At 44.7% G+C, this 14,181-nt stretch overlaps 1 protein-coding gene across 1 annotated transcript in view; it reads right to left on the bottom strand.

The window, feature by feature from the left end:
- The window catches only part of CFAP97D2 (CFAP97 domain containing 2), a 67,344-nt gene that overhangs the window by 8,571 nt on the left and 44,592 nt on the right, over positions 1-14,181 (bottom strand). Inside the window, exons 3-4 of the mRNA XM_045283817.1 lie at positions 13,061-13,179; positions 4,750-4,942 (exon numbers count right to left, since the gene is read on the bottom strand). Coding sequence (XP_045139752.1) covers positions 4,750-4,942; positions 13,061-13,179 — 312 coding nt within the window. The remainder of the gene's footprint in view (positions 1-4,749; positions 4,943-13,060; positions 13,180-14,181) is intronic.

The following is a 14,181-nucleotide window of genomic DNA, read 5'->3' as shown; positions in this document are numbered from 1 at the left end:
TGTGTGTGGTGTAGCTATGAGCGGCATTGACTCGATGGCAGTGAGGCTGAAGAGTCAAAGCCCTAAGGCGCTGTCCTCCTCGAGCCCGTAGGGTTGCTGTGAGTAGGAATCAATTCAAAGGCAGTGCATTTTGGATTTGGTTAGGCCTTCTCTCCCGAAACACCATCTCACTCTGGGCTTTGTCACGGAGGAGTCTCCTGGGATATGTACCCAGGGGTACAAAGTGGACATGTGTTTAGACAAGGTTGTTGGCATGTCCCACAAAGGCATTTCTCTGTACAGCTTTGCCACAGGAAGCCCTATTTCTGGGCACTTCCACGATCCCTTTCTTTGTTTTAACTTTATCTTAGCATCTGTCTTGGCTCAGGGGCTCTTATCTGTTTCCTGTTAGGTAAAGAGGGATTAACAATAGACTCAAAGCAAATAAATAAAGGATGGACTGGAAGCATAGGTTCCAAGCATTTTTTTTGACCATTGCTAATGAAAACAACAGCAATATAAAAGGGGGAACAAAGGAAACAAAAACAGAAGTCAGAGCAAACGCACTATTTATGTCAACAAATAGAAATGGATACCAATCAGGGGAAAACTTTCTCAGACTAGGTTTGAAATGAAAATGGGAGTAGCACGCTTAAGAGGGGCAAGCCTAAAACAAAATATGAATAAAACCACCAAAGTCCCAATAGAAAAGGGGACACAAGATAGAAACTATTCAGGTAAGGAAATAAGAGTGGCTAATAAAAATAGGAAACATAAATTCAAGTTCACTAGCAACAAAAAAAGTGTAGAATTCCAAACTCACTTCCTGCTCATGGCAATCCCATTGTGACTGAGTAGATAGGGCTGCTCCTTTGGTTTCTAAGACATTTAATCTTTACAGGAGTAGACAGCCTCAACTTTCTCCCCAGGGGTTCGAACCACTGACTTGGCAGTTAGACTGATGTGTATCTCAATACCGCCAGGGCTCCTGAAGATACCACTTTTTTGTCTGTCAAACCAGCAAGGTGGTAGTTTCTCCAGACATTTGAACTTGGAATGCTGGTGCTGAAGTACGATGAAACCAATACCAAGGAGCCCCGGGGCTGTAGGGGTGAGGTGCTCAGCTACTAATCAAAAGGCTGCTGGTTCAAACCTCCCAGAGACTCTGAGACAGGAAAGAAACAGCAATCTGTTCCTGTAAGGATTACAGCCGAGAAAGCCCCCCGGGGCTGCTCTGCTCTGTCACATGGGGGGTTTTGAGTTGAAAATCAATACCACAGCATCTCACAACAGCAGCAACATCAAGACCAGCTGTTTCCAGGTAGATTCCTACTCGTGATGATGTCAGGTGTGTTAGCGTGGTGCTGGGCTCCAAAGGGTTTTCAATGGCTAATGTTTTTGGAAGTCAATCTCCAGGCCTCTCTTCTGAGGTACCTCTGGATGGATGTGAACTTCCAATTTTCCATTAGCATTTGCACCATTGGGGCTGGCCCTGGGTTAGACATTGGGCTGCAAACAGCAAGGTGGGCAGTTCAAAACCAACAGTCACTTCATGGAAGAAAGATGAGGCCGTCTGCTCTCGTGAAGATTGATAGTTTCAAAGACTCAATGTAGGGCCAATATGAGTTGGAGGCCAATTAATGACAGTGGGTTTGGGTTTGGAGTCTGGGGATTTCTAGGGGTTGGCCAGTTATTTATAAACTCATGAAAAGCAGTTTTTATGAAGTATAAAGAATAGGAAAAGTTTTTGATATTTCGAACTGATTTTGTTTAACTTACATTCATAAAATGAACTTTGATCTTTAGCTTATGAAACTTATAAAATTTTACATAAACTAAATCCCATTTTTATTAAAGATTTCAAGGTAATAAAAAAAACTGCAAAGTATTAGGAGAAAAGATAAAAGAATACTTTTAGATTCTTAGCTCGCTGGAGCTGTTTCTAAGTATGTCATGAAAAGCAGATGCCTTAAAGGAACCTATTGGCTGCTTTGATGACCTGAAAATAAACAGGTGAAATGACATGTAATAAAGTAGGGAAACATATTGATGACATGTGTAACAGGAAAAATAAATCTTGACAACATATCAACAGCTTCTACATCCTGATCATGAAAAGGAACCAGCCAAAGGCTATGTACAAGGAATGAAAAGAATCAGAGATATAAAGGGCTATATTAAAATACTGACCTTGGTTAGTCATCAGAGAACCACAAATACAACAGCATATTATTATTATTATTAAGGTGTTTGCCTCCCTATTAACCAAAACGTAATCGCGTATACTCAGACGCTCTTTGGCATAGGCCGGAGTGTGACAGACTAGACACTTTCCCATCAGCCACTTTGGACAGAAGTAGAAAGAGTTAAGACCATTTTGGGGGAGGGGAGGGTATCATTGGTATTAGTACCTATTTAAAAATTTTAAGTGTGCATGACTCTTAGTTGGATAATTTTGCTGCCAGGACTATAAATTTCAGAAATAACTATGTGTAAAAAGCCAGAAATCCTGGGATTATCACCACCATTTTACCTGAGAGAATGGAAAACGGAGAACAACTTACACGACCATCATCAGAGAACCGATGAAATCAATGGGGACCCTTTTGTATCAAAGATATTTGATAGATGTGAAAAAGGAATGGATAAAATCCTACGGACACAAAATGATTTCTAGGATGTGATCTTGGATAAAATGAGCCCGATTCTCGTTTTGTTCAAGCACACTAAAAGGAGTGGGACCCTGGCGCTGCGGGGGTGGGGTGGACATCTGGTGGTTAACTGAGAGGCCAGCGGGTCCTCTGTGGGAGAAGGAGGAGGCAGCTGGCTTCCATCCAGATTACAGCGTAGGAAATCTAAGGGGCAGTCCTGTTCCGTTCTGCGGGGCCATGATGCCTGGGAATGGACTTGACAGCAAAGGGCTGTGGTTTGCTAGCGCTATGTCTCCGTACCAACAGGTAGACATACAAAACGAATCCCATCAGTGATCACACACAAGTTGTTCATTGCGGTTACTCCTCGGGAGCTGAATCAGTGAGAAGCCTCTTGCCCGCTCCTTACACCTTCTGCATGGCTCCCTGTGTTTTTGTCGGTTTCTTTTGTTTTCCTGAGAACTTGTAACTTCGTTTTTCATTTGTTTATAGTTAAAGAGAATACTCTCAAATGAAATGTCCAAGTTGTCCGTGTAAAATGAGTAACACGCCAGATTCTCTAACCCCGGAATCATCTGGATAGACTCCATCCTTATTCTTCTGACAAAATCACCTGGCTATTCCCTCTGCGCCTCAGTGCTCTGCGCACAGAGACAGTCCAGGGAGCCGGCAGCGAGGCCGGGGCTTCCGACTGTGACCCACTAGACGGGCTTGCAACGCAGGGCGGGCAGGTAGTAATAATAGCTCAGATGCCTCTGGGCCAGGACAAGGCGGCGTGGCCCTTGGGCACATGCCCTGGGAGAGGAGGACCCGTGGGTCCTACAGCAACAGATCCCGGTTCTCACTGGCTGTGCCAGGTGGGAAAGGGGTCCACTTCTATCAGCTCCACCACTTTTCTTATCAAGCCAGAAATCTCAGTTTCTATGTAAATATCTCACTTTGGGCAACAAATGAAGGCATGGTTTTGAACGTGTCTAGCCAAATTAAATAGTTCTACATGTCTGCATGTGGATGGCGGGCATCCTGTTTGTCACCTCTGATGCACATGCAAGGTGAGTTGGTAAACTCCGCCTTGAGGCTGATCTTTCATTTAAACCTTGACCGACATGCATTCCTACCCCCTCTCCCCACCCACCCTTTCAAGGGCTGAATTTCAAGAGAAAACAGGCCTCCCTATAGCCCTTATATTGTGGGCATTTCAACACACGGTTTTCTCCAACTCTTCTAGCAGGTACATCCGAGGTTACAAACAGGACATGTACTGAGGGGCTAACCACAAAGTCAGTGGTTCAAATCCCCCATCAGTTGCTCCGCAAGCAAACACTGAGGCCATCTATCCCCATGAAGAGTGACAGTCTTGGAAACCCAAAGGTGCTTTCCCATCGTGTCCTACAGGGTGCCTATGAGTCAGAGGCAGTGAGCGTGGGGAGCCCAGGGGGTTCGTGACTCTTTGGGCTGCTAACTGCACAGTCAGCAGCTTGAAATCACCAGTTGTTCTTCAGCAGAAAGACGCGGCCTTCTAGTCCCCGTCACCACGTACAATCTCAGAAACTCACAGGGACAGTTCTTCTCTGTCCAATGGGGTGGCTATGAGTCAGAATTAATCCCATACATCTGCAAGCAGGGTAATAACCCACCAAACGCAAACCTCCCTTGTCCTCACTCGGAGTGCGGTGTCAGCAGCAAGGAGGCTCGCAGGAGGAGGGGAACTTGGGCTTTCAATGGTCTGGCTGACTCTCACATCCTTCCTTTCTCTGCCTGTCTGATGAAGCGTGTGATGGCTAGTTTAGGACGGTCACTTGACTTTCTGATGAGGTTTTATAAATACTCCTATGCTAAGTTATTCTTTTTCACCAAGTCTTTCCCCCACAACTCAAAGTCAATCTGTTAAGCTCACTTGACCCCCTAGGTTTGTGAGGAAATTCATGAGGCGGGTCATTGCTTCATGTGTTCTATAACTGAAATGTGACCAGGTGTGGTACACTTGCTGACAGTAGAACAAAACGCCTTCACAGAGACACGAGCCCACGAATCCGTATGTCTGAGGGACCCGGTGAAGTAAAATGGAAGCTCCCAATAACGAATCTGGATTTAAAAAGAAAAACGAAATCCACGTTACCTGGTCACTTGGTGTACGATACCAGCGTCGAGGCCGTTGTCCAATGGCATCCCGGTCCCTCTGCATCCTTGCCCAGTCTTCCTGCCATCCGTGAGCTTGATGCCACGGCTTCGCCCTGGTGAGCCTTTCCAGAACGGCTCGGTTCTCCTTCTGCACTCTGCGAAGCTCCTCTTCTCTTTTTCTCCTGTTAAGGCTCCAACAAACAAACAAAACCCCACAGCACGCATGCTTCTTGAACGGCCGAGCTAGTGACAGAATGTGTGGCAGCAAACGGGTCCTTCTGCACTCAAGAGAATGAGACTGTGTGTCGCAAGGCCAGGGGGCTGACCTCCCTTGGAGGGAGACCTTCCCACAGAGGTCCGCATGTGAGCACCGTGTATCCATTGTACTAGTGTTAATGTTCTGCATTCTACTTTGGGGAGTAGTAACTGAGGTCTTAAGAGTTTGCTAATGAGCCATTTAAATTGCAACTATTCTGGAGCAAAAAAGAGCGGAAGAAAATCAAAGACGCACAGAAACAATTAGTCCAGAGGGTTAAAGGACCATCTGAACCTCAGCCCTCCATGACATCGAGACCAGAAGAAGGTGATGGTGTCCAGCCACACAGCTGACAGCTCTATCAGAGATCACAGTCGAGGGAACCGATTCCAAGGAACTATATGTGACCTCCTTCCTGGGGGACGGACAACCGAAAAGTGAGTGAAGGGAGACGTCGGACAGGGCAAGATATAACAAAATAACAATTTATAAATTATCAAGGGCTCATGAGGGAGGGGGGAGCGGGAAGGGAGGGGAAAAATGAAGTCCTAATGCTGGGGGCTTAAGTGGAGAGGAAATGTTTTGAGAATGATGAGGGCAATGAATGTACAAATGCACTTTACACAATTGATGTGTGTATGGATTGTGATAAGAGTTGTATGAGCCCCTAATAAAATGTTTATGCAGAGGGTTATGCAGAGAGTGGAGGAAAATGTGGGACAAAACTCAAAGTCATATAAAAAGACCAGGCTTACTAGTTGGATAGAGGTTTCTGGAACCCCTGAGACTCTGGCTCTCAGACACCTTTGAAGCCCAGAACTGAACTCACCCCTGTGACTCACACAATAGATTGATAACGTGAACACAAACACTCTTCCTGAATGCACCCCCCACCATTCAGCCCCTGGCTTGGCTGTATGCACTGTCTTCATTGCACTGAGAAAGGAAGGGGCCGCAGGAGTGAGGCAGAAAGAGGGGTGAGCTTGGCCCCCCTCCAAGAGAGGCAGAGGCTGGTGGGCTCAGGAGAGGTGTCTCCACCTGCCCCCCCCCTTTGCCTGATGGACCCCCTGGTGGAGCAGGTGCTTCTGGGCAGGCCAGCCTCTAATTTGCACCCCTGAAAATCACGGAATTGAATTTAGATAGATTGAGTTTTAAAATCTTTTTGGAGTCGGGGATGTCGTAATTTAAACCATGACGATTTCCCTGCCCAGGCGCAGAGTCCTGTATACAGATGCTGTTTAGAGGGAATCGGAAAAAATGCCAAGCCTTTTTCTCCCGGAATGTGCTGTCCATTTTTATAACTGGGCTTGTCCATATGTATAAAGAGAGACTCATTTTTCTTTAACTAACTGGAGAAAAATCTTAAATAAAATGGAGTGAGATCATTTTATGGTTCAAAAACAAATCCTTAGAGCAATCAACCATAAGAGATCAAAAGGGCAGCTTTCGCCCAGGGATAAAGTCCAGAAGTCCAGAAGGGAAAGAAAGAAGGGCAAACGGAAACTGTCAACAGGGGAAGGAAGTCCAATTGATATCATGACACAAAATGTGTACTAGGACTGTTGACTGGAAAACAAACGTGCTCCTTGTTGGTTGCCCTAAAATTTCACTGCAACCTCAATCTAAAGTTTAAAAATACAAGAAATAGACCAAGTATTCTTCAAAGGCTGAGAGGTGATGGGTTTCAGAAAGGTAGCAATCAGAGAAGGAGGGATACTGAAGCCTAGTCTTGGAAGACTCATAGATGCTCGGCAGGCAAAGGAAAGTAGGCCCTTGCAGGCTGCTCGGTCGCCTGAAGCAGAAGGGCGCAGGGGAAATGCACGTTTGCTGGTGGCACCACATGATGGGAGGTGGATAGGTGGAGTTTTGGAAGACCTTCCGTGCAGCTTTAAAAGTTTTGGCATTGTCTTGAAGCCAGATGGTTTTAAACAGGGATTGATGAATTAGAATGTATCATTTTAGAAAGATCACTCTGGAGAGAAGGTGTAGAATGGATTAGAAAACATGAGATTGGAGGAGAAACCAACTAAAAACTGATTGTAACTCTCCAGGTGAGACATGAAGATGGCTTGAGTCAGGCAGCAGCGGCAGATGAGAAGAGACAGTTATAGCGGAAGGAAAAATCGCAGCTGGGATTAGATTTAGATATAGTCATGGAGAAGCACAAGAAATGAAGTATGAATGATAGGCTTTTGGAATGAGTAGCTCATTGAGTATGAGGCGATTCATTAAAATAGGGATTATTTTAACTTCCTGTGTAGCAGGCATGATTCTAAATGCTTTGTACACGCCGTGTCTCATTGGTTTGTGTGCTACTAAGAAGGAAAGGGTCCTTAGTGGTGCAGTGGTTAAGTGTTTGACTGCTAGCCAGAGGTCAAGGCCAGTGGTTTGGATCCACCAGCTGCTCCAAAGGAGAAAGATGCGGCAGTCTGCTTCTGTAAAGATTGACAGCCTTGGAAACCCCATGGGGCAGTTGTGTGCTGTTCTGTACGGTCACTATGAATCAGAACTAACCGGACAGCAATGAGTTGTTGTTTGGTTTTTTATTTTTGAAGAAAGACAAATCATTGCCAGTCAAACTATTTCATGCCAACATAAAGTCCATCGATGAAAAAGAGGGACAGACTTAAACACCCTCATACAAGGCATAGTATACTCCCGGACACAATGCAAAATACCCATATTCCAGGAGACAAAATAGAGGTCTGGGGCCTTCCAAAAATATAATGATGTGCTTCGTGAAAAGAGTTAAAAGAGAACTCACAGATTGGGAAAAAAGATTTAGCATTGATACATCAGATAAAGGGTTAATTTCAAAAATCTATAGAAGACTACACCTCAATAAGAAAAATACAAATAACTCAATCAAACAATGGACACAAAACACGAATAGGAAGTTTACTAGAGATGACATCCAGGTGGCCAACAATCATATGAGGAAATGTTTCATTTCATTAGCAATAAGTGAAATGAAAATTAAAACGACGAGATACCACCTCACACTGACACTCTTAGCAAAATTAATAGAAATAAAAAACAAAACAAAACAAAACAAATGCTGGAGAGGATGTGGAGAGACTGGAATGCTCAAATATTGCTGATGGAATTGTAGAATTATACAACCACTGTGGAAAACAGCAATGCACTTCCTTACACAAATGCAAATCCAAATACCTTAGGATTCTACACTCTCTCCTCTTGGTATAGGCCCTAAAGAAATAAAGAACACTACATGAACAGATATACACACACCTATGTTTATTGTGGCAATTTCTATAATAGTAAAAAAGATGGAAACAATCAAAAACTTCAATCAAAACTTGTATAAACAAACTCTAGTACATTCGCACAATGGAATGGTTTGCCTCCTTAAAAACCAATGAAGAGTCGGTGAAACACCTTAAGACATGGACACAATCAGAGAATACTGGGCTTAACAGAGCTAGTCATTCTCATAAATGCAAATGTTTTAGGGCAGCATGATTAAAAAGGAAAATGAAGAAAATTAAAGTGGTCTTCACACCAACGGATAAGAGTTTAAGGATTACAATTCGGCTGTGGGGGGGAGGGAAGGGACAGGACAGCATGGGGGGAGGGTGGGCACAGGAAACTTCAAAAAGAAGGAACTAAAGCACCCCATATGGGGGGGTTAATAGGGTGCTGCTGCTGACTTCACTTGAAGAGACAGGCTGTATAATGTCTTAAGACGGTTTGGGGGTGGGTTTTTTTTTGGTAAGCATTATATGCCACAAAGAAAAGGGAAAAATTAGAAAATATAGATCAATCAATCATAACAAATGAAGTTAAAAGTAAACAGGCACGCACACGAGAGAAGGACGATCAATCGCAGCCTTACTCACTGGATCTGAACAGTGGTCTGAGCGGCTATCCGAGGGGGGCAAAGAAAGCGGAAACGGATTTGAATTCTTCCGTGGCAGACAAGGTAGTTTCAACCAACAACAAAAAGCCATTTCCTGCCGCACACTGTCAGAGGCACTCCCATTTCAGAACTATTAAGAGTAGTGTGCTTTAGGCCTGCTGAAATGTGATGACCTCATATGGTCCTAATAATAAACTCAAAGATAAAAAATCCCAACCAAGCCCACTGCCATGGAGTCAGTGCTGACTTGTAGCCACCCCCTGTGGGTTCCCGAGAAGGTCACTGTTCACAGGAGTAGAAAGCCCGGTCTTTCTCCCGCAGAGCTGCTAGTGCTTTTGGACTGCCGACCATGGGTATCACAACCTAACACGTAACCACTGCTCCCCACCACCAGGCCGCCCTTGATAGTCACCTTACCGAAAAAGACAGCAGATCTAACCAGTGGTTGAGCTGGAACTTGGTCTAAGCAGGGTTGGGGTCGTGGTGGGACAGTTAGGTGGAGCTGTGGGACCCGTGCTCAGGAATGACCACAGGGCTGAAGACATGGATTCATAGCCTCTAAGTCAGTGGTTCTCAACCTGTGGGTCTCAACCTTTGGGGGTGAATGAGCCTTTCACAGGGGTCGCCTGATTCATAATAGAAGCAAAATGACAGTGATGAAGTAGCAACGAAAATAATTTTATGGTTGGGGGGGGGGGTCACCACAACCTGAGGAATTGTATGAAAGGGTCGCGGCACTAGGAAGGTTGAGGACCACTGCTCTAAGTGATGGCTGATGTGAAAGGCATGGGAAACCTTGCCAGCAGGAACACACACACCAGGAAGGGGCAGGGGCAGCACCATTCAAAGTACTTTAGGGAGGCTGGCGGGCAAAGGAGACCCCAAGGAAAGTGATTATGGCGACAGGAAGCTTAATAGAAAGTGGGGAAAGTTCCAACTTGTGGGGAATGGACACTGATGGGGATGACACAGAAATGCCATAGAGTTGATTGGGTCATAAAATTGACATTCGCTTAAGTCAAAATTATCGAATACACTGAGCATAAAAAGAGTATGTCTGAAAAGAGCCCACGCACAAATGATCAAACAAATATGTCTATTTCAGCATCATACATAATGTACATACATACATAACAAATTCTGAGAAATTCAGAATTACTCTACAGATCCAACAACATGGGACGAGTAAGGAAATTGGTGCTCATTAAGTGATGTTCTTGATAACATTTGTTTCAATGACTTGCAAACCTCTTGTCACTGAATGTCAAGTGAACAAAGTCAGGATATAAGATGACAGTTGAGGCACTATTTTAATTACAGTTAATGCATTTCTATGTGCATAAAGAGATGATACTATGGCAATATAGACAAATATATAAAATATAAGATTATTATCTTGGAGAGATGAAATTACAAGTTACTATAATTTCTTCTTTATACTCTCGAATGTAAGTATTTTTATAGTCAGGAACAACTTGGAATTTATTTGAAAAAAATTTAAAGTGAAAAAATAAAATCAACGAATTTAGCAACCCAGAGGTTATTGGTGACCTTACTTGTTCCGTCATTCAAGAACTATTTAAGAAGCACGCTGTGCCAAGTGCTGTACTGGGCATTGGGTATGTAACACCGTACAAACCGAACAAGAGCTTTATGGTTACGAGGCTCGTAGTTCAGTGGGAAGTCCAGTCAGTGAGCACGTAAATCTGTAAACAAAGGGTTACAGATTATGAATGGTGATAAATGCTATGGAGCAAAAGACCAGAATGGAGCCAAGACCCTCTTTGGTAACGTTTAAGCTGGAGCTAAAGGTTGATTAAGAGATGGTTAGACCTAGAGTGGATTTCTGGGTGGTACAAGCAGTAAACATGCTCTGCTGCAAACCCAAAGACTGATGGTCCATTCCACCCAAAGGCACCTTGGAAGAGAGACCTGGAGAACTACTTCCACAACACAGGCCATTGAAAACTCTGTGGAGGTCTGCTCTGACCCAGGCGGGGTCACCATGAGTGGGGGTGGCCTCAGCAGTAACTCGTTTGCTGTTGTTTGCTTCTGTGGCTGGAGCAGAGGGCAAACCCTCTAGAGTCCTGCCCAGAGGCGAGGAAGAGCTCCTGAAATAGAGGGGGGCGGTAAAGGAGCGTCACTGACCCACCGTTGTAATCGACACCATTGTTCAGTCCCAGGCAGTCCCTTCCCCGTTGTTGTGTCTTCCTCCATGAGACCCCTACTCGGATCAGTGTGTAAATTAGGTGCCATCCAATTGTCACTCTTCTTTCGCCTTCTCGGAAAGTGTGACTCTGAGTTCTACAGGAGCCTGGAGGGGCAGTGGTTACATACTGGACTGCGATCTTCAACCCCGAAACCACCAGCCCTCCAGTAAGAACGACGGAGCTCTTGAGTTACAGTCTAACTCACAGGTGGCAGTTCGATAGGGTCACGAGGGTCGGCATTGATTAGATGGCAGCAAGTTTGGTTTTTTCTTAGTTATACCTACGGATGAGCTGAGGCTTAAGAGGACCAAGTTAAGATGTAGTTGAGTGCAGACTAGAGGGAACAAAGTGAACCTTTGACTTATATGTACAAGCATGTTCCTATCTACATGTCCTGTAATGGCCTCACAAAATGACCTTTTCTGGATTATCTATTATTGTCAGATAAGCCTTACATTTCTTCCCCTGTTTAAGTGAGTTACTCGCAGCTGATTTCAGCTTTATTTCCCCCTCCACCAATTTTCATGTAATCAAATTTTGACCTCTAGGTAGAATTAAAAGCTCCTTCTGTAACAGTAAACGACTCCAGCCCTCTTTAAATCACGTGAGAGATGAGGCAGTCTTTGGGATCTAGACGTGCTTATTCACTTTGAATATAGCAGCTATCGCTTGCTCCTTAGGAAGGCGTTCTTATCTAGGCCTCTGTGTAGAAAGTCAAACAGAGTAAGCAGACAATGGGGGAAGAGTCTCCAGAACAGTCCATTGTCATTCACCATCCCCGTCAAAGGATTCCTGGTTGTTGTAGTAGAGTATACATACTGAGCACATGTTTGTTGGCAGAAGGCAATGAATAACAGTGAAAGCTCCAAATCTGTTTGTAGAGGCCCTATGTGGATTAAGCTTCCACTGAAATTTCTTCTGACCATTAACTGGGAACATCCACCCGCTTGCCCTCAGGCAGAGTGCATTAGAAAGTGGATTACCACCACTACTACCACCACAACCCAACCAGCCCAGAGGGAAGCAGCCTCCCTTTAGGGGCTTGATGGGGTGTGTTCTTGATGGACAATGCTATAGTGGGGTCACAGAGTCAGGAGTCAAGCCTTGACGGCCTTAGCTGGAAGGCCCTGGACCAATTGTCAACTCTTGTGTCTAACAGAATGTACGCATCTCAATCATGGGTCTATAGTGCCACCTGCAACTATGGTGTGCTGACTGTCATCAATCATGCTTCTGTGACAGTTTTCTTTGTCTTGTCTTCCTGTTTAAGACTTAATAAATATTATCTTTAAATTCTATTTGAGATTTGGGGTCTCCTTTATACCCTAAAACACGGTGCATTCAGACTGCAATTGGAACCCACCAACTGCTGTGTAGGAGAAAGATGAGGCTTTCTATCTCTGGAAAGCCCTGGAAAGCCTAGGGGGTAGTTATACTCTGTACCTAAGGTCACTGAATCAGAATCACCTTCACAGCTACGCGGTAGATGATGAGAAAGACTCCCCGTTAGCCTCGGTTCCAGATCACAGCATCAAAAGCTGTGAGGTCTGGAATGCACCTTCTAGACTGCCTGGCCCAGAAGTCCATGAATAAAATTCACAAGTCCAAGAACTTGAATACCAAGGACATTTCATCGTGATTTTCACTGGAATGTGGTCTTTCCTTCAATTATAAGTCGAGGCAACAAATCAAGCAGCCCAGGGCTGTATTACTAATAATTTCAGATATTATGGTAATTGCATGCTTTTTGAAACATTGTTTCTATCCATCACTTGGAAATTATATGGCTATTATATCTATTGTGAGATATTGTTATTGAAAGTGTTATTGAAGAAGTGCATATTATTTTATCATTAGAAACATATTGCACCATGTTTCAATATGGTTGGCTACCCAGCAGTCTGTGGGGTTCATCAGGTTTGAGGGTGATGGCGGAAGGGTGGGGGTGTGTGTCAAGTGTTACCTCCTGTGCTGGTAGTCGTTTCTGTTGTCAGTCTGTCCCTTGGTTCGCATGATGTAGGCTATCTTCTCCAGGAGCAGGCGGTTGTCCCTGTCGATGATGGAGAGCCTTTCCTCCTCGAGCTGTGGACAGACAAGGGCCCTTCCAGAAGCACCGGCCGCCTTCCTGCTCCGTCACTCTGCAGTGTGCTTGGGGAGTGCCCCCCAATCCCTTGCCTTCTTGGACTGGAGCAGGCTCTGTGGTCTTTGCATGCCTCATTTACATAGTAGTGTGCGCTGTCACAGCCAACCCATGCTCCCTTGACTATGAAATGGGATATTTTAGGGGGAAGCCCGATTTTATGCCCTGGGACAATGTTAAGACAACGGGACAAGAAGGTATCTTGTAAAATTAGGCCAGCCTCAAAACCCTGTGACAGTGACAATGTAGAGGAAATCATCTCTTAAGAGAGCAATTACTGTTCAGAAGAAAATAGCCCCCAAGGCAGTGGGTACAGGGATGGGGTGGGGAGGGAGAAGCGTGTCTCTGCCTTAGGCTTTTTAAATGGATGAACTTGCTGATTTGCTCAAGGCTGTTGCTTGGATTTTGTTGTTTCCATTTATAATTGTACTGCTTCCTAGGTGCATAAAACCCCCACAGCATGTTTCTTTTGTGTGTGTGTGTGGGGTAATCCCTATCAGCAGAGCCAGGGGTTTCTAACTCTCCCCCCATGGCCTCAACTCAAGAAAACGTATTTGGAGGTGATTAAGAAGGGGTCCGGTCCCCAATTCTACTTTACAAATCTGGCTAGACCAGAGCATGTACACAGGTACAGATAAGAACTGGAAACAGGAAATCTAGGACAGATAAACCCCTCAGGACCACTAATGAGAGTACAGATACCAGGAGGGGAAGGGGAAGGTGGGGGGGGGGATAAGGGAGCCAATTGCAATGATCTATATATAATTTCCTCCCAGGGGGACAGACAACAGAAAAGTGGGTGAAGGGAAACATTGCTCAGTGTAAGACATGAAAAAATAATAATAATATATAAATTATCAAGGGCTCTTGAGGGAGGGAGGTTAAAAATGAGGAGCTCGATACTGGGAAGGTAGAGGGAGAGTGGGTAGGAAAGAGGGAACCGA

The sequence above is a fragment of the Echinops telfairi genome, unplaced genomic scaffold (genome assembly GCF_000313985.2).
Source record: "Echinops telfairi isolate 266 unplaced genomic scaffold, ASM31398v2 ScPeMD7_7467;HRSCAF=8505_1, whole genome shotgun sequence".
Lineage (NCBI taxonomy): Eukaryota > Metazoa > Chordata > Mammalia > Afrosoricida > Tenrecidae > Echinops > Echinops telfairi.
The sequence above is the reverse complement of the archived record's forward strand: the minus strand, read 5'-3'. Positions and strand labels throughout refer to the sequence as shown.